The sequence below is a fragment of the Aplidium turbinatum genome, chromosome 5 (assembly GCF_918807975.1).
Source record: "Aplidium turbinatum chromosome 5, kaAplTurb1.1, whole genome shotgun sequence".
Lineage (NCBI taxonomy): Eukaryota > Metazoa > Chordata > Ascidiacea > Aplousobranchia > Polyclinidae > Aplidium > Aplidium turbinatum.
Window position 1 is genome coordinate 30,347,681 of NC_137476.1, and position 26,574 is coordinate 30,374,254.

Genomic DNA, 26,574 nt, shown 5'->3' on the forward strand with positions numbered 1-26,574 from the left:
ATGTCGAAACAACAGTGAGCAAAAGCAGAGCATCAGTTTCAAAGCTCTTGATATTGAAAAGCTTGATGTAGGATAGGTATAGTCTACTGTTAACTTAATAATTAGCTTACTATGCCTGCAAATGGCAGGTTAATTTTTCCCTAGCACCAATATTGCAACAGCTTCTTACCGAAGCACTTGGTTTAAGTCTAAAATACAAGTCTGATCGAAGCAAAAGTTATCCTAACTCATGTTGTAGCCTAGCCTTCTTTCATGTGCATTTAAAACTGTGTTGGAGCATTATTTGACCAAAAAATCTTATCCCATTTTTCTAGTAAAATAATTTCCGAAAATTACTTGTTAATTGATTGTTTATCCTGTGATTGGGAAAGCTTAAAAGCACACTTCTGACAGTTTCACATACTTGTAGAAGATTTGAATCACTTACAATTTTATTTAAATTTTTCAAGATTTGGTTAACCAACACTTGATATGTAGGAATGTTGATTTTAAACTTAATTGGTTCGCTATAAGATAGTCAGTCAACTTGTTCATAATATTGCTGTGAAAGAAGGTTTTAAGTGATCCAAATAGTACATATTTGATTGTCCTACAGAACAGTATTAAAAAGATGATAAAAAATGGTCGAACCAGTCAATCGGACAAATTGACAATTGAAAAGTCAAGTCGACCCAAGAGTGTATCTCCTAAACCATTGGAAGGTAGGGTAAACTTTAACAATCATTCGAATCGTAAATTAATATCTTCATCAGCTTCAAAACAAGGAAAGCAAAATGTACGGATTAACCCTGTAGAATCAACTATGCAAAAGAAAGAACCCACTTCAATTATTCTTCAACCAATGTAAGTTTTTATGCTTTTTTATATTAGTGGTTAAAGAAAATACAATACATTAACATCCCATCAGAAAAAAAAAAGATTAATCTATTAAATTTCTTTTTTTGGGGGGTAATTTTTCAAATGCTGTTTGATTGAGTAAAAATTGTATCATTGTAATGATGTACCACGACTCTTTTTTGAATTGAATGTTTTTGATTGACACTGAAATCAACATTGTACACTATAGAGTGTTAATAATAATAATGGCTGTAAAAAGCTTGTGTTTCATTTTGGTACTGGTCTTTTTATTACACTGGATGCCAGTCACTGTTCACTTTTTTATTAAGGTTGATACAATTTGCAAAGCGATTTGGTTTGTCCAGCAGCCATCATCAGCAGTTATCATTAAACTGAGACTTCTCAGTCAGCAAAATTTGTAACACAACGATACCGTACTTAGGAAATCTTAAATTTATTTCAGATTAAATTGTCTTTCGCCATGTCGACTTCTGCTTGTGTCAAGCAAATGCAAATATGCAGCAGTGTTAGAAAAGTCTGTCAACCCGCAAGTAATAGTTGTGCTCTACAACTTTGAAACCATCACATTTAATTCACTACTTGCTCTTATTTGCGCTTCACTGGACACAGGCCAGCGTGTAAGTATTACCAAAAGTTGTTCATGATTATAATTTTGAGTTTTGTGGTCTCAATGCTCATGGAAAAACAGGTCCACGTCTTTTAGGCGCAGACAGTTAGGCGCCGGTCAAATAGGCTCACGCACTGTGGCGTCAGGATATTTAGGTGCGGAGCACTGTGGTGCCGGTTCATCTTGGTGCTATTCCTAGTAGTAGTGAATTCTTCAGATTGCATCAGCTCAGCTTTGGCAAAACCTAGTTGGGGTTTTGATGGAAAACTAAGTTACTCTTCACTCAAGCTTACCAGCACCACCCGCTTGAATATAGGCTACGGTATATTTTTTACTGATGTTTAGTGTACGGTAGTTATTATTTGACTTAACTAAAAGTGAACTTAGTCATGTTTGGAAACTTGAATAATTTATTGATAAAGCTTTTGCCGACGCAAACCTGGACTAACAACAAATAAATGCCAAACACGCGCATTAAAAAAACAACATATTTTTCTGTTCAATATAACATTTTGTGTGAAAAGCATTGCCAGATAAAGCAGCTTCACTTACTGAAGCCATGACTAACAACAAATAATGCACGCGCATTAACAAAACAAAATAGTTTTCTGTTCAACGTAACATTTTGTGTGAAAAGCATTGCCCTACCTGCCAAGCTAATACAATCTGCAGACTTTACTAGAAATAGTATATACCTAAATGAATGGGCGCCACAGTGTGCACGCCTATTTGACCGGCGACTAACGGTCTGCGCCTAAAAGACTTGCTCCCGGAAAAAACGCATTATTTTATTTCTTAATTTGTTGAACCATAGGCAATTACGAAGCCGAGCAACGTGATCAAGTTTAACATCTTCAAGTTTATTACATTTATATACATAAAACTACGCAACAAATTAAGTATCGAACGTTTTTGACATCACAAGATGTCCTCTTCAGGAATAATATACGTACAAATTAACTACATCTGAAAAAACCATTGTAACCATTGTATTTTTTTCAGATGTATATTATATAGTTAATTTGTATGTATATTATTCCTGAAGAGGACATCTTGTGATGTCGAAAACGTTCGATACTTAATTTGTTGCGTAGTTTTATGTAAATGTAATAAACTTGAAGATGTTAAACTTGATCACGTTGCTCGGCTTCGTATGCCTATGGTTCAACAAGACAAACTCTCTACCGAAGCTCTACCATTCTTAATTTGTACTTAATAATATTAATTTTTAACTTTTTCATAATTTTTAAAAATAATACTCACTCTAATAAGCGATGAAGCCTACCAGCTAAACATGTCAATAACCTATAGGAGAATTAAGATACAAGCCTGTAGCTAGCGTAGCAACAAGCCCTTACCTGTGAGTTGTATAACTGGTTTCAGAATGTGATTATTTGCTTGTTTATGCATAATTTTGTTGCTAGCTTTTGCCATCATGATTTTGCCATCGTTATATTTCCATAACGTTAATAAGAAGTGTTAAATAGTATCTCTAATTCTCCATTGTACATGAAGTTACCATCACTGCCCAGCCCCAGGGGTGGTAAAAAGCAGAGCCTCTTGACTCCTGGAGTGGCAAAGAAGGTTCACACAAAGAAGATGAAACGAGTTTTTGTTTTATTAATTATGATATATATATATACTTAAAAGCTATGCTGATCATTTTAATACAAGCAATCTTGTTGTAACAGGTTTCTTCTGTTGCATGTATGATGTCTTGCAAGCCAAGTGGAATGCTTATGGTTCATCATAATGCTGGCCTTGGTATTTTGGGCACAGGAGTTTCAGTTTCTCATAAATATGGGGCAGGTGACTCAGTTTTTTTTTGACATTTGTTATAATATAATTATATATATATATATCTCTTAATTGCATTATAATAATGTCTTAAATGTATACCATACTATAAAACGAGTGGTTTGCTTTGAACAATGCAAATAAATCTTTAACACTCAATGTTAACTGTGTAGATTTATGAGTATTGAAGTTTGTGAGGTTGTATTTTATTCTGCACTTGATTTTTATGATTATTTCTTCAATTGCTGGTTTAATAACATGTCAGAAATGAGTGTTTGCCCAGAGTTGACTGTAACTTTTCCAATATTAGAGGTTTATGTAAATAATTACTTGCTTAGATGATGTTTGCACATTTCTACTTGTATTTTGTCAGCTTTTCCAAGATGTCGATTCTATTTGCTTGTGTAATTTAAACAAATTTTTAAGTTGGCGTTAAGTCAGAGTTACTAGAATTACAACATTGTGTTATCGGATGCTAAAAGTATCTATATGCTTAGTTGCTTACCCATAGTTTAATGCAGGTACAAAGTGCACACAAATCAGTTTCAATCATGGACATTATGAAATAGGAATCAGACAAAAATTGTTGATTGACATAAATCATAGTCAGGCTTTATAATCTGATTGAAAGTGACTGCGTGCCGTTTTCGAAATAAGCATATTTTTACTTCGGCAAAAACGTTGCCGAGGCCAAACGGCAAAAGTTGAAATTGCCTCTGCAATTGCTGTGAACGTTTACTACAAAAAAAATTGTACCAAAACATGTAAAACGAAAAGCGAAAATATACTAGAGTTGTCTATTACGACCGCACTGTTTAATTTGTTGTGATGCAATAATACCAAAAGTAGCGATAAAGCGAACAACGCGATACGCACGCTGTTACAGCAATTCACGTTAAATAACTCACGGGGGGGGGGGGAGTATGTTAATTTTGGGTTGATTCAACGTTCGAGTCAGCACAAATCGATTTAATTTTCCAGGCTGGTTACATTGTGTAACAACAATGCCCAATAAGAAATGTACGGTACGTTTGTTTTACATTAATTCGACATCTAGCGACGTTTAATTATCATAAAATAACGTTAATTGCGCAACCAGGTACCGGTAACAAATTAATGGTGGCCGTGCTTAATTATATTTATCGATGCATATACCGCAATATTAAATCTTTTCGTCCACGTCTTTTAAACCATTAAGGTTTTACCACCTTTTCCTTTTGTTGGTTTTGTTACCGTATTTCTTTTTCACAATATCATTTCTTTTGCATTCTGACAAAGAAAAATAAATTGAATTGTATTGAATAACAGCTCCCTGCGAGAAGATTGCCTCGATTTACGTATACAGTACACTAACATAATTTTGGCACAACTGCGAGCAACACAAAGTCAGTTTGATAAAGAACTAGCTGTCAGAATCGAAATCATCAGCTGCTATATCGAAGGATGAGGTTGTCGCGTCATCAGACACATCAAGAGGTTCATCGCTTGGCTGTAAATCTACACTGTCTTCGCCGTTCGCAATGGAGCGTCCACGTTTTGCGGCTTTCGTGCTTTGATACCCATCCACACGCCTCTTTCGCAGAGCTTCATCAGGGTGTTGACTAAGGAACAAATCTATGGCTGTGGCATAGCCTAATGACTGGAAGGAATGTCTTACCCTAACTTTACAAGCGCTCGTGTGGCCTCGGCATTTTTATTGCCGACGCTAATGCGCCGTTCAGGCATCTGCCTCGGCGTTCGGCAATCACCTCGGCAATTGCCGAGGCTAATTTCGAAGACTGGCGTGGAATAGCATGTATATAATCCAAGTTCTTGTTCCAATAATTTCTTAACAAACTTTTGTTTTTATTGTTTTGGTTTCTGAAATCAAATTTTGGAAGGACTGAACATCTCAAAAGGCCTAACTTGAATATTTTCATTCAGAACTTGTGTGAAATGTGATTATATTATACTTGTTCATTCCTATATATATATATGTCACACAGTTGACAGAGACAATCTTGCTTTACAAATTTTTTTTTGCACTCGTAACTCGTATCCATAGCATCATCAGCCATTGCTAATTTGTGATCACTATGTAATGCAGGGATTGTAATGGTAGGCACTGTTTAATGTTTAATCTCAAAAACACTACCAATTATGCATATGATTAACGCTTAATTTTCAACAAATTGCTTTATCCTTATGTACATGCAGGTCAGTTCTTCAAGATTTTGTTTGACAAATTTGTTAATACAAAGTCCCCACAGTGTCGCTTGGACCTCATAGCTGTTGGGTCTCAACCCGGCTCCTACTTGGAGCAACTTCAAGAAATCACTGGTACCTGATATTACTTTATGTTGTATTGATGTCGATTTGTGGCAATATTGATTGCCTATTGTTGCTGCAACGTAGCAGTCGCATTGTTATCGCCGGAATGGCCCGTTTCGGTGAGTCCGATTCGGTGAGTCCAATCCCTTAACGGGGGATTTTTTCAATTTTTTTTTTTTTAAATTATCGGGTACCGTAGCCTAATTATCATTGCCGTTTTAAGGTTAGGGGTTAGGGTTAGAGGTTAGGAACTCGGACTCACTGAATAGGACTCGCACTCACTGAATAGTAGCAGCGGAATGGCCCGGTTCGGTGAGTCCGATTCGGTGAGTCCGATTCGGTGAGAGCCCTATTCGGTTACGAGTTTTTTTTTTAAATTATTGCGCGCTGTAGCCTAATTATCATTGCCGTTATAGGGTTAGGGGTTTGGGCGGGTTTTTGGGGTTTGGGGGTTTCTGTGTTTTTTTGAGGTTTTTTGGGAGTTTTGGTGTTTTTTGGGGGTTTGGGTTTTTGGGTTTGGGGTTAGGGGTTTTAATTAGGCTACGGTACCCAATAATTTTCAAAAAAAAATTTAAAAAAATCACCGAATAGGGCTCTCACCGAAAAAGGCTCTCACCGAATCGGACTCACCGAATCGGACTCGCCGAATAGTAGCAGACCCGTGTTTTGCGACCAAGCATTTTTTCATGTTTTTAAACTTCTTCAAAATAGCTTGTTGTTTTCTTCATTTTCTTATAATCTCTACTTATAACAAACCAAGCAACCAAAAAAACAATTTTTCTTTCCCAGCTGTATAGTCTCCCAATTCTTAAACTTAAGTATTGAATTGTGAATTAAGTATTAGGTTTCCCACCTACGGTACTCTGACACATTTTTGACTTTATTGCAGAAATCAATACAAAAAGATTACCATATATAACATTGCACTTTAAGAATTGCCAAGGTTTTATGTACCTACTGTATTTAAAGTTAACTTGGTTGCTGTACAGTTAACAAACCTAATGTTGTGAACAACTTTTATATTTTTAATTGACGTAAATTTGATTGAACGTGTGGTCGCATACTTTCTAAACGGGATTTCTTAAAACCATGGTGCAATTTTTCAAACACTTCCATTTTTGTGGTCATTGGTTAGTCTGACGGTAATTTGTGTTTATCCAGGCGTTGGCGTCTATGTCTCAAAAGAGCTATTTGGCTCAGACACCTTGGTAGATGACATGAAGGAAGGGAAGAAGATCAGCGTTAGTGAAATTTACTTCAGGGCTGATAAACTGAGAAATTGGAGTACTGGCTCTTATCAAACTATTGATTTATTTGAAAAAATCCGGATGGTTGGCAAAGGTGAGCTAATTGCTGTTCCCCGCGATAACAAATCCTGCAGAAGTGATAAGAGTTCTTTAAAAAAAATTGCTTCATTAATCCAACTTGCCTAAGTAACGATTTCTTAAAAATATTTATTTCTTATTGCTTTAGGCAACTTCGGAACGGCTATCTTATACAAGAAAAAAGATGATAATTCTTTGGTGGTGTTGAAAGAAATCAACATGACCGAATTAAATGCCCAAGAAAGATTAATGGCAATAAATGAGGTAAATGCTTTGTGACATAAAATACCTATACCCAATTACCCAGACAACAAAGTTTGTGTTTTTATATCGTTTCAATGTTCCTAGACTGCTGGCTTGTTGAGTAACCTACTGTTCATTGGAAAATTCACTTAGCAAGTTTTTGGATTTTTTGTTGCTGTGAGCGTTACAGTCGTTCACCTATTCCCTTCAAACTTACTTATAAGTTGTGTTTTTCTGAATAAATTAGCAACAATGGATGTTTAGACGATCGATAACGCCTCTATTTTGTGTTGTAAAATGATTGGCAAAATTGTTATGCTGTAATTGTCTCAGAGAGGAGTACGTTAAAATTACGTAAAAATAAGAAACTTTAACCCCGTTGTTACTCAATGAAAAAGCCGTCGCTTCACAGGCAAAAGTATTGGCTATGCTGAACCACCCGAATATAATCTGCTACTACGACACCTTTGAAGAAAACGGCGTCTTGATGATTGAAATGGAGTATGCTGATGATGGGACATTGGCACAGTTCCTCAGCAAGAGGGTAAGCCTGTCAAAGAATGTGGGATTTTATTGTAACGTTTCCTGCTTCATGTCACTTATCGTTTTATCTATCCAGCTGTGGAGTTTTGGCAATTCATGGTTTGTGCATGATGTAAGATTATAGAGCGTGTGAAAACTACTTTTCATAAAACTATAGTCTCTGAATTAATTTTCTTACATGTCATCCTTAAATTCATAATTTGAAAACGCAGGACGCGCCCATTGAGGAGGAAACTGTTCTTTCTATGTTCGCCCAGATTGTTTCCGGAATATCGTATATGCATAAACAGAAAATATTGCACCGTGACCTTAAAACTGCTAACATCTTCCTCACTAAAGATGGTTTTATCAAAATTGGAGATTTTGGCGTATCAAAAGTCATGTCATCCAACAATAAAGTTGCCAACACCGTTCTAGGTAGGTCCTTCTGGGTTCCCTTGTTTGTGATGAATTGCTTTGACGTGTCTTCAGGGAAAGGTCTCACAGCTTTAATCAAAGCGTTTGTTGTTCGTCCGATGTCTCTGTTTTGTCACGCTCTTTGCGGCAGTGGGAATAAGACTCTTGCAATACAAACTTTGAAATTCATTTTTTGCATTTGGAAAGAATGGCACTTTATTAAATGAATGTATACTATGAGTTAAAAAGTACAGGTGTGGCCAATATTACAACTATTCCTTGCGGGACAAGGTGATGTTTACTGAAAAGTTCGGTTGTTCATCAAGGTTACTATCTTTTCTAGCAATATTCGCAACGTCCATCTGTTGAATGATAACAAAAGCAGAAACTTACCAGTTGTTATATTGTTTCACTGACGTTTCGCGCACCATGACAATGCGCATCCTAAAAGCCAATGAGTACAAAATAAAATTTCAAGTAAATTACAATGAAGTACGTAATGAAACAACTCGTGTGTTTCTACTTTTCTTTCGCACTCATCAGATGAACGTTGTAACCATTGCGAGAAAAGATGATATTTGTTAATTTCAGCCGCTTTTCTAACACTACTTTTGATTTTTGACTTTATTTTCAACTTCAGGTACTCCTTATTACATATCTCCGGAAATATGTGAAGGAAAGCCATACAATGAAAAGTCCGACATCTGGGCTTTGGGCTGCATCTTGTACGAGATGGCGACTAGACAAAGGACGTTTGAAGGAACGAATCTTCCAGCTTTGGTCAACAAAATAATCAATGGTCAGATAGCTCCAATTAAAGGAGATTACTCAGCTGAATTTAGACGACTCGTTAAAGACATGCTGCACAAGGAACCAGAGTGAGCATTATGAGATGTTTTTTTTTAATTTAAATACTTCCCGGAATGCTTTTAATGTATTTTCTTTGAACATTGTATGATCCAATTACCTTCATAATTTACATAAAAATTGTCATTATTTCTGCTCGTAGACTAATTTCGCAGACTAATTCGTTTCTTGGCAACCATATAACAATTTTGTTACTTTCTAAAGTGAACTGCTGCAAATTTTACTGTACCGTACTATGCTGTTTATGAAGTTGTACTGAAGAGGGTTTAATACCCGAAATCGCGATCTGCAACAAGATAATTTCAAGCTGGAACAGAAAAACTTTGAAAACTATTTATGCTGTAGTTGATCTAACATGGAAGTTTTACAAATAAATTCTTGTTTCTCTTTGAATTGACTTGTACTCTACAAAGTGGACGTTAATATGTTAAGGTATTCTACCTATTTTTTTCTTAAATTCTCGACGCATAAGTATCTGCTCTACGTGGATCCCTTACAAACTTTACGTTTATTTAAGGTTAAATGTGTCAAACCCCTTTTTAATTAGAAATTACTTTAATCTAAAAATAGAGAGCCCAAAATGTAGATACTAAACTCACGTTCAGCAAACCTTTCAAAACCTAAACTGTTTTCATCTTCAGTGCGATGAATAGATTAACCAAGCCTTCCAACCATTTCGCTCCTATTTTTTTTATAAATTAACCTTTGTCCTTACAAGTCTATCCACTGATTTGACCTTTGTTCTCTAATTACAAAATTTCGCTTTTATACAGTGGCGCCGCCAGACCTTCAACAATGGGGGGGCAAAATATTAACAGTGCAAGACAGTAGCGTAGTCAAGAATTTTGAAAGGGGGGGTGTTGACGGCCAACAGGCGAAGCCCGATGGCGTGTTCGCCGAAGGCGACACTTAGCGGCGGGGGGTCTGGGGGGCCTCCTCCAGAAAATTTTGAAAAATTGCTTTCAGTTTGGTGCATTCTGAGAGCATTTTCAACAAAATTGTGGGTATGAATATTCCTGTAAAATGGTGCTGTCCGGTGGCATAGCAAAAGGATAAGATCATGTTTTCTTCGGCATTTTTCGGAAATAAAGCTAAGTCTCTATGTTTTCTTGTTGCTAATTCCAGGCTGAGATATTTGAACGTTTGGTATTGGCAAAACTCGCTCTTTTAATTTAAAAGAGTTAATGCAGTTTCGTTTAAAATTAGGTAAACTTTGTTTTAGAGACATAGGTTGATTGCTTTTTTTGCGAGATTATTACAGTTTTATTATTTATCAATTTTTTCCTTGGTTGATCCAAAAAGCGATCTTATTCCAGTAAGTCACTAACTTTTATGCTTTAAAGTCAACCCAAAGTTTAGAAAATGTAACGTCATAGACGTCATACATCTTGATGAGTATCAGACAAAAAGCTTTGAGACAATGAAGTTACTTTATTTCTGATATATTCAAGTTTTGTATAACGAATAGCTGTTTAGACGTTAATCTAGAACTAGATCGAACAAGCGATCTCAGCAGTTACAGATGGCTTGCATCCTTGTACAGTTTGACGTGAAATTACATCATAGGCTAAAGCTTTTCTTGCAAACAATGTATTAACATCCGTAAATTCAATTTGAAAGGTTGAAACCCCCAAAGCCCCCTCACTTGGCTACGCCACTGGTGCAAGACAGTGATATATTATTTAATTTCTCTTGTTTTCTACTGCTATTGTCTACTGCAATACAGCCTACCAAAAGTCTCACATTTTTGACATGTCTGATCTGTTGAAAAAAATAAAATTCAAAATAAATCACAGTTTGATTCCGTATGGGACTTGCAACTGCCATGGCTAGCGAAATTTTGCGTAGCTTTTTTCCAGATTGAAAAACCAAAACAGTCTGCTAGTTAGGGGAAAGTGGTGTAACGTGGACCAGTGTGTAATTTGGACCAGTCCCCTAACTCAAAAAATAAAAATCGTTTTGTCAGTATTTTTGAACAGCTTGAAAGAAAAAATAATAATTGCCCGGATGTGAAAAACTCAGCTCATTAGGTTTAGAAACGTGGACGGGAGATTGGAATTTGTGGTTATGGGTATGCTGATGTTATTTTGGGGAGTTGATTGCTAAGCGCTGAGACGTTATTGGCATGACGTTTGAGTCTGATATGATGTTGGTATTGTCTTTAACCTATAAGGAGATGTTGTGCTCAATTACAAGACTTGTAACGAAGTGTGGAAGTCATAGTTGGTAATTTTTAACAGTGCATGACAGTGTGTAATTTGGACCAGTCCTCTCACCTATGCAGCATCGCGTCAGTTCAAAATTCCCAAAGCTGTAGTATTAAAACATGTCCATAACAGGCTACCAATAAATATGCTGCACAAGTGTCAAGAACCATTGGTCGACAACTTGATCTTTCCGAAAATATTGAAGATCAACTGATCAAACATGTTTTGGAAATGGAGTGAAGATTTTATGGTTTAGGGGCCATAGATTTAAGAAAGCTTGCATATGACATTGCGTCTGCCAATAATATCAATACCCGCTTCAACAGTGAAAAGGGTCTGGCTGAAAAAGATTGGCTTAAGGGATTCTTGAACCGTCATCCAGAAATTTCATTGCGAAGACCTCAAGCAACTTCAGTTGAAATTACATACTCCAATGGTCCAACATACACACCCCAATGGTCCAAAATACACACCATATGTGTAATTTGGACCATTTTTGAACATTTTTTATTGCTTAATTATTCTGTATTTTTTTATTGTATGTGATTTATATTTTCTACACTGGTTTGCAAGTACCTAGACTGTATCTGGGTGAAAAATAATACACATTGACCGGAAGTTGGCTGAGTTGTGCTTATTTTTCTTTAAGCTTAAGGGGTTCAAAATACACACCTTTCCCCTAAATATGCCTCATGATTTTGACTAGTCTGTTAGTTGACAGAGAAATTATCAAATACTGTACAGAAACGCTGTGAAAACGTTTTTCCATGCTTGGAAAATACAGATGTCAAAACATAGTAGATGTATCAAACGTAGAGGCGGTCACATGCGTATACGCATGTGACTATATATTGCGTAGCCTACGACATTGTGAGAATTGAGGCTAATAAAAGTTAATGGAATAAATATACTGTGACGGCCACCGGGCGTAGTTCAACTGCAATAAATACTCAGCCGGTGTTAAATGATTTTTTATTCTTAATATTTCTTCTTCCTATTCACGAAGATTTCATCAGGAAAATGCACAATATCAAATGATAAGTTTAAAACACAACATTAGAGAACAATTTTTTATTTCTTATTAAGATGCCAAAAATGCAGTATGACGGAACAATACAGTTAAAGTCAACATGTTTCTACGTTTATTAGACGTAAAAACAAGCTTCACTGAAAGTAGAAATAATCAATTAAAACGCCAACCCCAGCCAGCTAAATCTGCTGATTTTACATCGATTCAACCTTTTAGGGCGTTCATTGCACGTGGGGACGCAAGTGTTCCAATTTAAAGGCAATAAGCAACGCAATATCCTCAGAAATAAAAGAATGAGAAAATAATTTTGCTACAAGTGAAACGTATTTTAACGTCTAATAAACGTAGGAACATGTTGACTTTAGTTGCATTATTTCGTCATACTGCATTTTTTGCATCTTAATACGTATATAATATAATATTGTTCGCTCATTTTGTGTTTTAAACTTTATCGTCATTATATTGCGCATGAAATCTTCGTGGATAGGAAGAAGAAACATTAAGAATAAAAAATCAGTTAACACCGGTGGAGCATAATTGCAGATTAATAGAATAAACTTTAACTAATATTAACAGGACTATAACATACCAAGCTGTTGAAAACTCGACAGGGAAAGCAAAATGTGGCATCTTAGCTTGTGAATATTCCAGCCAGAGATAGTCGTCAAACCACTGGTTACTTTCTGTATTACTTTAGTAGACTTCGTTGAGTTAAATCTACATTGTAGCCTATCCTTGAAACATTGAATGACCCACTGCTGTATGCACCGCCACCACTCAAGAGCCAATTTGCTGAACAGCCGACAACAATTGTTACGTGACAGGCAGCAGTCGAAGTACGTGAATAGAATTACAAAATCGCAATAATAACAGCAGCAAGAAGTGCAAGTTTAAAGTAAAAGAGAAAGCTTTTACCCCCCCCCCCCCCCCCCCCCTTGCAACTTGAGTTGACTTCAGGTTGGGATCCAAATATTAAAAAAATAATAACAATATGTAATAATATAAAAAAAATTAAAAAGAAAGATGAATGATGCCCAAAACATTGGGGGGGCAGCTGCCCCGCCTGCCCCCCCCTCTGCCGGCGCCACTGCTTTTATATCATTTAATGTGAATTAAAATATTTTTATGTTTTTTAAGTTGTTATTCTCAGAAAACATTACATCAGTTTCGCTTTCTTTTCTATGCCTTGGTTGTTTGGTTAATGACTGCAGCACGATCTTCAGTTGTTTGCTCGATCAGATTATGATCATCTCATCACCAGCTGCCGCAGTTAACGCCCTGTCAACAAAAACAAGCATTGTCTATGAAATATAAAGCCGCATGTTCCCTGAACCTAGAAATACCTTTTTTTGAGAATCAGACGTGAATTTTTAGATTGATTAACCACAACAACAGGGAAGCATGGCAAAAAAACTACAAAAATTGGCGGACCCCTGCTAGCTGTTACAAACGCCAGGTCTCGTCCATTGAAGAAGAGAAAACGGATTTTGGTTATGACGAGTTATTCGTTTGTATTTTCAGGCAACGACCGACAGCGGATGACCTTGAGTTAACCCGGCTGCCTGATCTTCGCTCTCGTTATGGCAACAACGAGCCTTTTCATTGGATCCCTGGGTCACGTGGTTCGAACGAGCGAAGACTGAGCAACGAAGACAATCGCTCGGTCCTCTACCTGTACAACACTTCGTTCATGAGCATTTCTCTCATTGATGGGTTTCCGTCGAAAATCAAAATTCGTCAAGTTCGTTGTATAATTTTTCAATTGTCTCTCTCTTTTGGATTACTTTTATTGATTTTGGCTTTTTTTGCAAAGTTTGGATTATTTAATACTTTCTTATAAATGGTAGTTACTTTACAAAGATAAAATCAAAATTTATTTTGCTTCCTTTGTAAAGAAGGGTTATAGGCAAATTGTTCGTAAGCAATTGTTCGTAAAGCAATTGTTCGTAAAACAATTGTTCGTAAACTGTTTTTCGTAAAAGGAAATCCGTAAAACAATTCTTTGTAAAGCATGTCCTCGTATACATCAAATTTTAACTGCATGCACGAAAAAATGCTTTAGGAAGAATTGTTTTACGAAGAATTAATTTTACGAACAACTGTTTTACGAACAATTGCTTACGAACAATTTGTCGGACACCGTAAAGAAGGTATATTAACAGCATTGGTAGATTACGGAATAAGCTAGCTGCAATAGACTTTGTTAAAGTTTAAAAAGTATCTTAAATTTTATGTTGTTTTACGCAGTATTTTTTTTTTCGGATAAATCCGTAAGCTACCAGGGCTAGGAAAAGTAGATTTGAATGAATCATATCGATCCATATGCACATTGCACAGGCCTTGCCAACGTGCCATAGTAAGATGTGACTGAAGGCCGATGTAGTTTTCATTACATGACCCGACAACATTGTTACTTTCACTAACCTTGCCAAAGTGCTCAAATTGCAAGCACTGAGCTTTGCGCAACGCATTTTAATGTTTTCATTTTGTTTGGACACTCAGTCCGTGTATCATCATCGGGTACAATTCAGCTAAGAATGCAGGGATTTGGATACATTTTAGTGATGTAATCTACCGTAGTTTGTTTAAAAGCCGCTTTCCTTCGAACAGGTAGCCGTTGGAGAAAAACACGTTGTCGTGGTGGCAGTTGAGAGGCTGGTTTATACTTGGGGCGAGAACACGCACGGACAACTCGGGCACGGGCACTTTGAGTCTGTCAGCAAGCCGCAGCCTGTGGAAGCCTTGAATGGAAAATCAATCATTTCGTTAGTGCAGTTTTTCACCAATTATATTTCTTTTAGTAGCCGCAAATATCGAAAAAGTGTGACTTGGAGACTTAGCGTCTTGCTGTAACTTTCTTCTTTAGTTTATTTCAAGCTCATTTGCAAAACCTTAAAGCAGAGAATTTTCCATAAATTATGAGCCCACAAAAAGTTAATCGCGTAAAATTCTATACTTTCTTTTTTAGAGCCACCACTTTTCTATCAACCCACTTACAATGGCGATTGTCTGTCAAGCGCGTAATAACACTCATCTTCACCTAAGCATTGTGTTGTCATGTAGAGCGAGCTGTGGTGGGAATTTCAGCGTTTTTCTCTCAGACAACGGGATAGCGATGACGTGCGGTGATGGAAAACATGGCTGCCTAGGCCATGGGGACTTCAACAACGCCACAAGACCCCGCCTGGTGGAGTCCCTTCTTTCTATCGATGTCTCCACTGTCGCATGTGGCAACTGCCATGTTGTGGTGCTTGGAAGCAAAGGAGAGGTTAGTGTGAGAATCTGACCCAATAATTGTGCACGAAATTGATATTGTTGATGATGATGGCGTATGAGCGATCTTTCCAGGCTAGATTGGAGGGAAGAAAATCTTCAGCCACTCAACAGTCTCGTCGTCCAGGACCCTCAGACCATGCGCACCGTGTTGAGTAATGTAATTTAGTCTAATGTGGCAGCATTTCAGAGTTGAATTTGCTAGCCGACTGTGATCAATTTTATAGCTTTTTAAACGCTTAAATTTCCTCAAAATTTCATTGTCACCTTTATAGTGTTATAAATTTGTTTGACGTCATCTCATGCTAGTTGTCTATGAAACCGGGTATCAAGAATATTTTTAGAAGCACTATTTTGTTTTTGGTAGGTCTATTCGTGGGGCTGCGGTACCCAGGGCAGGCTCGGTTTGAACTCCGAAGAAGACCGGGTGGAGCCAACCAGAGTGAATATAAACCAACCTATACGTGATATTCGGTGCGGGTTCGACTCGACGCTGCTTATAACCGGTACATAAGTCAATTGTGTACTTTTTATATGTTCGCATCTAAGACGACAACATACTTCAGAATCGTTTATTTTTTAACCTAAACCTTTGACTTAGCTTCGTACTTAGCATTGAAAGTGCTACATTTACTGTGCTGATGCTTCAAAATGGTTACTAACGGTTGACGACTGCTTGTATGTTTTGTTTACATCTGTAGGTTATGCTTCGCTTATATGCTTGTAGCTAAGATAATGAAGCCAGTGACGAACACGCTAAGCCGTAGGTTCTCAAATCTCAAACCGAGGTAAATTTCCCAAAGAAGACTTAGACTACATGATAAAAATCCAACACTCTTGAAAGAAGATGACGGAGTAAACTCATCTTGAGACAGTCGACATGGGGCAAGCAGGAGTACAAACGCCGACATCCTCTGCTTAGGCCTCCTGTACTATTTGGCTTTGTCAACTTTTGCGTTTACAGAAGTTAGTATTGAGCTGTTGGGAAGACTTTGTCCTCAGCAGCATTATTTTCTCGAGCCATGCACTGATGCGTCTAGCAACGAATTTTAATTTCTTATTCTGCATCAAACAATGTCGTCAGCGTCACTGACTTTTTGACGTTTGTAGAAAAAATAAATCTCAAATCGTTCATAACAGGATTGCTTTTGCCAAACCAATTAACCTCAGAATCACAACATTTCTACAAATTGCTTAAAGAATTTGCCAAATGAATCCTTCCTTTGCAGAGGTCGGTACTTTACTGGCGTGCGGGAACAACAAACACAATAAACTGGGTCTGAACGAAAGAACTGGCTTCCTCATGGCGATCAACAACAAGTTCAAAAAGGTGCGTACTGCAATTATCGTTTCTTGGCAATGACACATCCCACTTTACTTTGCTTCTACGGTGCTTGCGCATATTGTCTCGTTTACATTTTTCCAATCTTGTTTTTATAACATTCTTTAGATCAGGGGTTCCCAACTTTTTTTACACTGTGGCCCCCTTTGAAAATTTTTAAAAATCAATAGCCCCCTATTTTTCTTTACCTTTTGAAAAATTAAGAAACGTCATCTTATATGATTATTTTTGAAACAACCGAGAATTAAAGACCATTTCATAAAGATTTGGGGAAAATGTAGGCTACTAGTGTTTTTATTGAATTTTAATTTATTTCTTTTGTTATATAGTGTTGGAGTGGACTTAGAGATGATACAGTAAAAAAATTATTATTTTTCAAACTTTTCCATGGCCCCCTTGAAAAAGGCTCATGGCCCACTAAAGGGCCATGGCCCTCAGGTTGGGAACTCCTGCTCTAGATTAAACTTGGCTTGAATGCAGATTGTTTTCGCCACACAAACGTTTTAGAAACTGCTTGCAGGCATTCTTGCTCTTATGGGAATCAAGGTTATCGGTAGCTTGCAGGCAAGCATATTTCTGTACTGCACCTACAGCAAGAATAACCAACTTTGAATCTGGTCTTCTGACGAGTATATATGATCTTTTTTCATACTGTAAACGTTTCTTTTATTTCTAACTTTACTGCTCACGTTATTTTCCAACAACCACTCTTGCCTGACGTCTGTTTAAAACCTTACTAAACTTTGTCACTGTCTTTCATTGTCGAGCTGGCATGTTGCGTATTGTAGCTGGTACTTTCTTTTTGCGGCAGCGTAAATCAAGATGATTGAGATGAAATAAGATTGCAAATATTTTCTTCCCAAAAAAATTTTAACCAAATTCTTTTCTGTATTTTTTTCACTCAGACCGAAGTTGAATATCGTAAAACTCCAACCGTTGTGAAATCGATCAAAGGTTTGGCTGACGTAGCGGTAGGGAGGCACCACACTGCTGTGTTGACTGAACGGGATCACGTGAGAATCTTGGGCAGGTGAGTGATGACAAATCCCAGACACCAAATCAGTCGTTTTTACATTGATCCAACGTCTGCAGACGTTGAATCAGTGTAAAAACGACTGATTTGCTGTCTCCGAATGGATGGTACATTAAACTACAGTTTACCACTTTGAAAAACTGCCTTGCAGAGTTAATACGGTTTCTTGCACAACCGTTTGAAACTGAACTCCATGTAGACAAAATGGTATTAGCTGCTTGACTACGTAGTTGCAGAGTGCGGTCTGTTGTGACATTGCATTTCTTTTGTTTCCATAGCAACAAGGAAGGTCAAATGGGTTCAGGGGACAACAAGCCACAATCGTCTCCATATTTGGTCAAAAGCATCAAGGACTTCGAACCTTCGGTTTGTCTTCATCCTTTTTACGACTCTTCTTAAACTTTGCGCTCACCAATTAGTTGAAACCTGACTTGCCTAGTTAGTTAGTAAAGTCGTTCTATTCAGGCTTGCGCCTGGCGATTGAAGATTTAGATTAAGTGAACGGGAGGGCAAGGAAGCCAATCTTCGATTCCACCTGCAGGCATGCCTTTAAGTGTTATGCTGAAGACACAGCCGGGTGATCTTGAGCGGTGTCTAACCGGCGCTCTTTCTAATGCCACATCAAGGCTCTCACCACTCGGCACAGCAGCCGACATTAGTTTGCAAAGTGATTAATTCGAAGCATAACATTTCTCTATTTTTATTGTCAAACATGTAGATTGTAGCGTGTGGTGACACATACACGGCTGTTGGAACCACCAACGGGGAGGTGTTATACTGGGGGACTCGATTCGGGCAGTTCAGTGGCTCAGGAGGTCTTTTGCAGCCTCCCGGTGGGAGCAACGTGCACAAACGGACGATGAGCACAACGAGCACGCTCAGCTTCCGAAGCGTGAACAGGTGACGTCAGCGTTACGTGACTCATGATAATTTTCACTGGTTTCTTTATATAGAGTCCCGCCACCTAGATCGAATACTAAATGGTTTGCCATGGTTTCATATCTAATGATTTTGAATTTCATATTCTAGTGAAACGAGTTCACCTGTTCAACCTTAACCCTAACCAATCTTACATTTTGGAAAAGAATTTCAACTATTCATCGAGGCTTTATTCTATGTGTTACATTAACCCTCTCTTGTTGTATTCAGTTTCCAGCAGGATTCCGCATCCGATTCCGTCAGTTGTTCATCAAGCGTCTTGGACATCACTATGGAAGGTAATCTGCAAATGCATTCAATTTTTGTACAAAACGGTCTTCAACACTCACAAATTTTGACAATGAATTCTAATTTTCAAGCAGAGTCACTATTCTTAAGTTTATTTAATCATTTGTTCTGGTACAATTCTGTGTCTAACCGTGTACCGTATGCCTTGATTCCTTGAAGGGTTGTGCAATAAACCCCCACTTAACATCGTTATAACCAAATGCACATTTTCCGGAAAAATCCGTTTTTTGGACACTTCCACTCAACAAGGGTGCACGTTGAGCCATGCGGAAAAGTAATCCTTCACTATTCCCCAGGTGCAGACGCGGAAAGTGATTCCTTAAGCCAATCTCATGATACCAGGTTACCAGAGTCTATCTACGTCCCAGTTCCTATATTGAACATCAGGTAAAAGTCTTCCCTTTAGAAAAAGTTATATTCACGCGAAGTTTACCATGCTGTCTGTAAATTCTTTTTGAGCTGCTTGCTCGCACCATCCACTTGAAGATAAATAATCGTTTTTATATATTCTGGTGACGAAAAACAAACGCAAAGTTATGTTGATTGCAAGCAGACCAACCACTTTTTGCCGCAAAAATCAACAAGAGCTCAACACTGAGCTGTTGTGAATGTAATATGAGTTGACTATTTTCTATCTCAAAGAAACCTCATTTTCAGGTAACCTTAAACAAGCTTTTACTTGAATATTCAATTGCCATGTAGCAGTCAAACCAAAATATCAAGTTTAGAGTTGAAAGAAATTTACAATAGCAACAATATGTTGTTGATTCAATAAAATATCGATAAAAAAACTGCGCTAAAAGATCAATTGACCTAACATTAGATTTTAACAATTTGTTACGTCATTGGTTTGAAAACTTTACAATTTATCATCAGCCTGAAGTTTAGTTTGTTAATCTTACAAACTTTTAACAAGGTAGACAATTATTATAACTTGAGTTTAACCTAGTTTTTTGGTTGTGGTGCAAACTGTTGGGCTGTTTTGTGTGAATGTGATACTTCAGAGGTCATCTCGATACCATAGCCACTGTGGTGATCGCTGTTCCACAACCGGTTACATACGTCATTTATCGTTGTAGGATATCCGTTTTTATATTTCCTATTTGTTTAGAAACTCTCAAGAATCAGAAGAAGATCTTTCCGTCTTCCTTGATAACATAATTCCTTTTCGAGAGAACATCTTCATCCTAGTGGAAACAAATGCTCCTCTCTCCTCCGAAGGCGGCCCGGTCAAAGAGAAAAGAAAGAAACCTGTGAAAACCAGATCAAGCATGCTCAGTTTGAAGGTTTTTGCTTTGAAATCACATTATCTGTACAATTTTTAACAGGACTAATTTGGCTCGATCTTGATTAAATAGAGCTGGAATTTCTTGCGTTTCGGTTCCTGATGATCACGGATGAGGTTGGGAAAGGTTTGGGTATCACGGTGTTGAAAACGCAAATAACGCTAACTTTCCAAGTATCTTCATCAGTTTTTTGTTATTGTATCCAGGCTTTATGCCAATGGTTGAAGATTCAGGTCAAGTGAATGGAAAGACAAAAAGCCAATTGCCGTGTCTGCTTTCATGCATGTCATCAAGTGTTTTGTCAAAGACACAGACGCATGCTCATCAGCGGTGTCGAACCGATGCCCTTTCGAACGCCACATTGGGCTATGCAACTGACAGCCAAAAAAGTTGATAGTTTAATAATCTCATGGAGGTCTTCTCCAGGTTCCGCATCTGCCTCAGTCAGTTGGTAGCAACGGTAGTTTGGAGAGCGGAGAAAACACGACTCCAGATAGCTCGGACCTCAGCAGCACTCCGGCCTGGCTACAAAAAGAGCTGGAGGATGCGAGGAGGGACCAGGTAGGATTTTTTGCGAATTTGAGAAGTCTCAAAAAGCTTCCTCAGTCGTAACTTTGATAGAGAGTCACTTTGTTATCATACAATCCTTTACAGTAATCAAGCAACGCCACAGAACTGGCGTTGAAGTCAATATCTTCTGCTTGTGTTCAATGATAACAATCTCAAGCGGTGTGGTGTTACTTGGTTTTGCATCCTTCTAGATTTCTGTTTAAAGGATGACTTTATATGACTCTTCCATGAGGTTTGCGATAGTCCTTGTCATACTGCAGAAACAACAGATACGAAAGGGATTATGGTAACTTTTAACGCTCTGGCGTTTCAAGCACCCAAGCGTGTTCAAAACTCGTGGAAACTTTCAAGCGCTTTCATGATGTAAAATCATGTCTGTTGATGGTTGAAAGGCATACGACTGGTCGGCATACGAATGCAAACCTGTGGACTGATGCTTGAAACCTGCGGTTAATTAGAATTCATATATTTATGCGAACTTTCACTAAACTCTGACTCTGGGTCTCTTTTGAAAAGCTTTTGGTTCGCATGCTTGATAATACAATAGAATCCGCTTAAGAAACTTACCTCGGTGTTGAGCCATTTTTAATATAATGAGCGGTGAATGCCATAAGCATTCCATCGTAAAAGATGACAAAAAGCGGTGGCAGATGACCAACACTAGCCCCTTGGATTGTGATGAGCGGAAGCTGAGGATGTGACTTGCCAGACCCCAAACAGAAAGAAAGCAGAAAATTAGATCTGGATGAATGGATTTATGATTTGTGGATTTATTAAGCGGATTCTACAGTACTTTGAAAGGGGTTCGTGATAACACAAAGGTCACCGACCGGGGATTCATTTTCATGTGAACATGGTAATGTTCCAAACTTACTGTCTAGCTTTGATTTGCAGAAGGAGGCAAAGATTCCACCCACCTCAAAGCCAGCTTTCACCAACACGGCCAAGTACGCTTTTATTTTCTGTTTTAGCTTTTTAATCCATTAAAGACAGATCGTTCACTGACAATTTACTGATTGTATGTTTATTTTTAAACATTGTACCAGTGTGTATTTGTCCTGTTCATCTAACGCCATTTCACAGCTAGTTGAGTTAGGTTAAAGTTGCTTTTACTTACCACAAAACAACTTTGCTCTTTCAGAAGTACCAAACTAGTCAAGCAATCGCCGAAATTTCCAACTTTGACAAAATCCAGGTACTTTATAAGTCGACAAATTTATCTTTGAAATCGTATCAGCATCCCAAACACTTGATATGAAAACAAAACGATTTTGTTGCATTCAGGTTAAATTTAAAGACATAATAGCTTAGTTTTCTTCAAGCCTGAGCGTTCCACATTTTTTTGCGTAGCCAGTATTCGAATCCTGCTCCACAAATCAGTAACCGCGTTCTTAACTCTCCATTTCTGTTGTTGGCAAATTTCAACCTTCGTTATTAACGCAGGGTGCCTCGAAAAGTGTCGTCTGCCATGTCCGACTCAAGTTCCGACTCGAGCGCTCACGGCCAATTGACAGTTGAGGTGAGCTTGATCATTGGTTTGAATGTGCTTCACAAGTAACTCTTTTAAGATGACAAAAATTTGAAGACATACTGCCAGCTTGACTTTGCTTTTTGACGTTACGAATAGAAGATGTTGTCGTCACTTCGTCGGATCACCTTAATTTTCGTTTATTTTTTATACGGTTAAGATGGGAAGCAATGTTGACTTAAAATTATTTCATAAAGTTCACAATATAAATGTATATTTTAAAACAAATAACTCAAACTCAACATGTTTATAATTATGCACATATTCTCATTTGGAGGAAACTGTTTTTATGTTTTCCAATAGTCCGCTTCAAAGCCGCATCGATTAAACACCGATACAACCAGAGGCAGCACAGTGTCTTCAAGGCGCTCGCCACAGCCAAAGAAGAACAATCGCTTACAACCGGATAGATGTGAGTCGTGGGTTTTCTGGCCGCGTGTTGATACATTTGTTGTGCTGCAATAATCTAGATAACAAAATCCGTCATTTTTACATTGATTCATCGTCTGCAGACGTTGAATCAATGTAAAAATGACTGGCTTTGCAGTCTGAACAGTGAACACGCTACGATATCCACGGACATTGTGATATGATATCATCCAACATTCATATCATTGATGTCATCCTCTTATCATAGCGATGGAAAGACACAGACTTTACCAACGTGCGAGCTTGTTGTATGATAATACTTAAAGGCTGTTGTGATTTTGATTGCAAATGTAAGTGGTTATAACTCATGCGCAAAGTAGTAGATTAATGAGTAACCTTGGAATCGTTCAACTTTAGAATCATGTGCGTATGCATGATTACACCTTGAATAGATTAGATATAAGCTCTGTACCGTTTGCGCATTCAGTTTTCTTTGGAATTATTTTCCAAATTTTGATGTCGATATCTGCTCATTGTTCCTGGTTTTGATTGATCGACGTTTTCTAATAATAACTGCTCTTTCTCTTGCAATGTATTTGTTTAGCCCCAGTACGACGATCATCTACTGGAAAATCTCCTATCCGCAGCCCGGCACGTTTAAGTCAAGAATTAGACAGGTACGCCGCAGTTGCACAACGTGAAAATGTGGAGTTTTGCTATTACTGTATTTAAATCAGAGGAGTCGGGCGAAAATTATACTACTTTGACTGCGACTCCTCAGTTTATAACTGGCCGATGTTTGGGCGGGAGTCAAGCAGCCACTTGATAGATTCGTCATCCAATTCGCGCAGACCATTTGGCGTATGGTAGTTGGCGCAGTTGCAGGTGGTATGTTCTGCGGTTTGTTCCTCCTTGTCACACTCGCAGATCGCGGATGGAGCCATTCTCCATTTGTGTATGTTGGAGCAGAATAGCCGGTGCGCAAGCGGTTGAGCCATACCCAGGCCTTCCTTGGCAAAAGCATTCCGGTTGGGTGGGGGCCAGAGATAATATGTTGTTTCTGTTTGGTATCAAGTCGGAGTCGGCCTTTTTTTAACAACTCCGACTCTGGACACGCCAAAATCTCTTCAACTCCACAACCCTGATTTAAATCAAGGTTGTGAAATTAAGAGGGAAGGATTTTGACTTCATAAAAATCGAAGTCGGTTCATAAAAACTTTTGGAGTCTGTTGTGTTTGTTTAAGTTACCAGTTACTTTGCCTTTTAAGTTCCGCGAAACTTCAGTTACATTTCAGTGTGGTTTAATTCCACATACATTTCAGCCTATAACTTTGCTAATTTTTACCCCTTGGAAAGATATTTGCTAGAAATGGTATTTATTTCTTCACAAACCGGTATTTATTTGTCTTGTCGGCGAGTATCTACAAAAGTATTGTACGAAAAGATTTTAGCACATCCGGAGTCGAAGTGAACCCGCAAACACACAAAATCGAAAATTTTGGCCCGATTTCTCGACCCTACTTTTTACTGTGTGGGCGCAAGTTGTTTTTTGCATCGTTTCAACGTTTATTGATTTGATTAGTTTTGTTTTTTGAATTTTTTTTATTCAGGCTTGTGCAAGAGAAACGACAGAGTGATGCAACAATAGAGAAACTAAAAAGAGACCATCAAGAGATGCTGAGCAAAATAGAGAATCATGAAAGAGAAAAACACGAACAAGAAAAGAAAATGAGAGACGAAATCTCGATGTTGAAAGAAGAACTTACAGTGATGATGAAACAGCAGGTAATGGCCCAATAAAAAAATCAGTCATTTTTTACATCGATTTAACGTCTGCAGACGTAGAATTTATAAAAAAGCGACTGATTTGGTGGCTAGCTATAAAAGAAATGCATGTTTAACTATTCTTCTTCAACAGATTGATCATGTTTGATCAGCTCTGATCTCCCTTATGAACTGCCTCCATTTTGTTCTGTCTTGTTTTTATTAGTGCTTCCGGCATGCTTTTTATTCCTGTAATTTGCTTGATATTGTCAAAATATTTTATTTTTTGCCGTCCTTTTGTTCGTTTGCCTTGAACCATCCCAGTCAAAATTGAATTTTCCAACGAGTTGCTTCTTGCTATGTGTCCGAAATATCTCAATTTTCTAAGGTTAATGTTGTTCAGGCTCCATTTATCGTTTATTTGTTGCAAAAAATGAAAGTTACGCCTGTGGTCTAAATCATTTAAGTGTACTTGGTTAGCCGAATGTTGAATAAAGAAAAGAAACTTGCACCCCCCCCCCCCCCCCCGCCTGATCTAAACCATTTCTTTCTGTTCTTGCAGATCGAAGGCACTAAGCGCTCCAACGATCGATCAGTACAAAGCAAGATCTGCACCATCCAATGACTCGTTTCGATATCATCTCTTTACGTCTCTTCAACGTGTTTCGATATTTTTTCAAGGATTAACTCCTTTAATAGTGATTTCCCTTCGCTTCAAAGGCAAGATTCGATGTGGAGTTAATTAAACAAGTTGTGATTTTTAAAACATTTTTGAAAACTTTTTTGTATTTTTTATCCATTGAGATTTTTACAAGATATCAACAGTTTCTTTTTTAACGAACTGCTGACGAAAAGTAACCAATGTTTTGCTTTAAATGTTGCCATGCCAGGCAACATTGATTCAACGTCTACAGACGTTGAATCAATGTAAAAAGTGATTGATTTGCTGACTGGGTAATTTTCCTCGATCCTGTATTGGTTTGCAATGTAACTTCAACAATAGTTTCAATCTCAGTTACAGGTGTAGTTGCATCAACAGTATTTTCATGTGTTTTAACTACCACTGCGACTCCAGCCAGTCTTAGTTCATTTTATGTTCCGTGTCATCTTCACGCATAATATTTTTTTATATCATTCTTCATAATCTGCATTCGTTCGTTCTGTCCACTTTTTTTCAAATGCGAGTTTTATTTTTGCCATGCTTGGGTTTTGTTGCAAATATTCCTCGTCTATTTCAAGCGCTCATTTCATGTAAATGCTTTGTCAGCAACATACGCGCGCACACACACACATATATGCGGATTTAGGCTATATGCATTTGCATAAAGCACAAAAACATTGAGGCTGAAATACTTTTTCTTCATTAAATTTTCAAACTGTTGTTTTCATATTTTGTAAAGTACAGGTGCTTCCAATTATTTTTCCAACAAAGCAACGGAATTGATGCAAACCTCGATTGTTGCAATTGACGTCTTGTTTTTTGGTCAGCGTCTCGCGTGCAAAGACGAAAATTATTTCTTCAAGATGTCTATGGATCAAGGTCTCTTGGCGTCGCAGCTTTCACATTATCTTCTCACATTATGCTACGTCTTCATTCGTTGATCATAATTTTTCTTTTGCGATGCTTTTTTGCTTGTTCTCATTGTATACTTGCGTATCCAGTTGGTAAAACCAACACTGCAATTTTTCTATCGACAGGTGCTGTCTATCGACAAAATGGGAAACCAATGTTTACTTTGATTAGTTTTTATTTCTTTTTGGCGCTATTGGCTACACCCTTTCGTGTGGTTCATTTGTGATTTTCCAAAGTTAATTTTCTGTCAAAGCTTTTGTGTTGCCAGATGTGGAGAGTGCCACACGTTGCAACTCCTGAAAGTTTGTTTTTTCCCTGTTCATCGCAGTTTTTCATGATGTCATGTTTTGATGATGTCACTGTGTATTATGCTTTTTTACCTCAAGACTTTAATTTGAATCTTTCACCAATAAATATGCAACGATT

General features: G+C 37.7%; 1 protein-coding gene across 1 annotated transcript; it reads left to right on the plus strand.

Moving 5' to 3' along the window:
* The first annotated feature begins 583 nt into the window (after positions 1-583).
* Positions 584-26,574, plus strand: LOC145770269 (serine/threonine-protein kinase Nek8-like). The gene is made up of 28 exons (XM_082581866.1): positions 584-843; positions 1,301-1,475; positions 3,157-3,274; positions 5,459-5,581; positions 6,734-6,913; positions 7,046-7,161; positions 7,553-7,684; positions 7,896-8,100; positions 8,720-8,957; positions 13,705-13,924; positions 14,794-14,948; positions 15,247-15,451; positions 15,824-15,962; positions 16,686-16,786; positions 17,704-17,828; positions 18,110-18,197; positions 18,550-18,731; positions 18,981-19,048; positions 19,355-19,445; positions 20,170-20,344; positions 20,771-20,905; positions 21,809-21,861; positions 22,056-22,109; positions 22,358-22,433; positions 22,746-22,854; positions 23,416-23,488; positions 24,422-24,596; positions 25,138-26,574. Exons 1-28 carry the CDS (start codon positions 611-613, stop codon positions 25,198-25,200), a joined length of 3,807 nt encoding a protein of 1,268 aa, XP_082437992.1. The 5' UTR covers positions 584-610; the 3' UTR covers positions 25,201-26,574.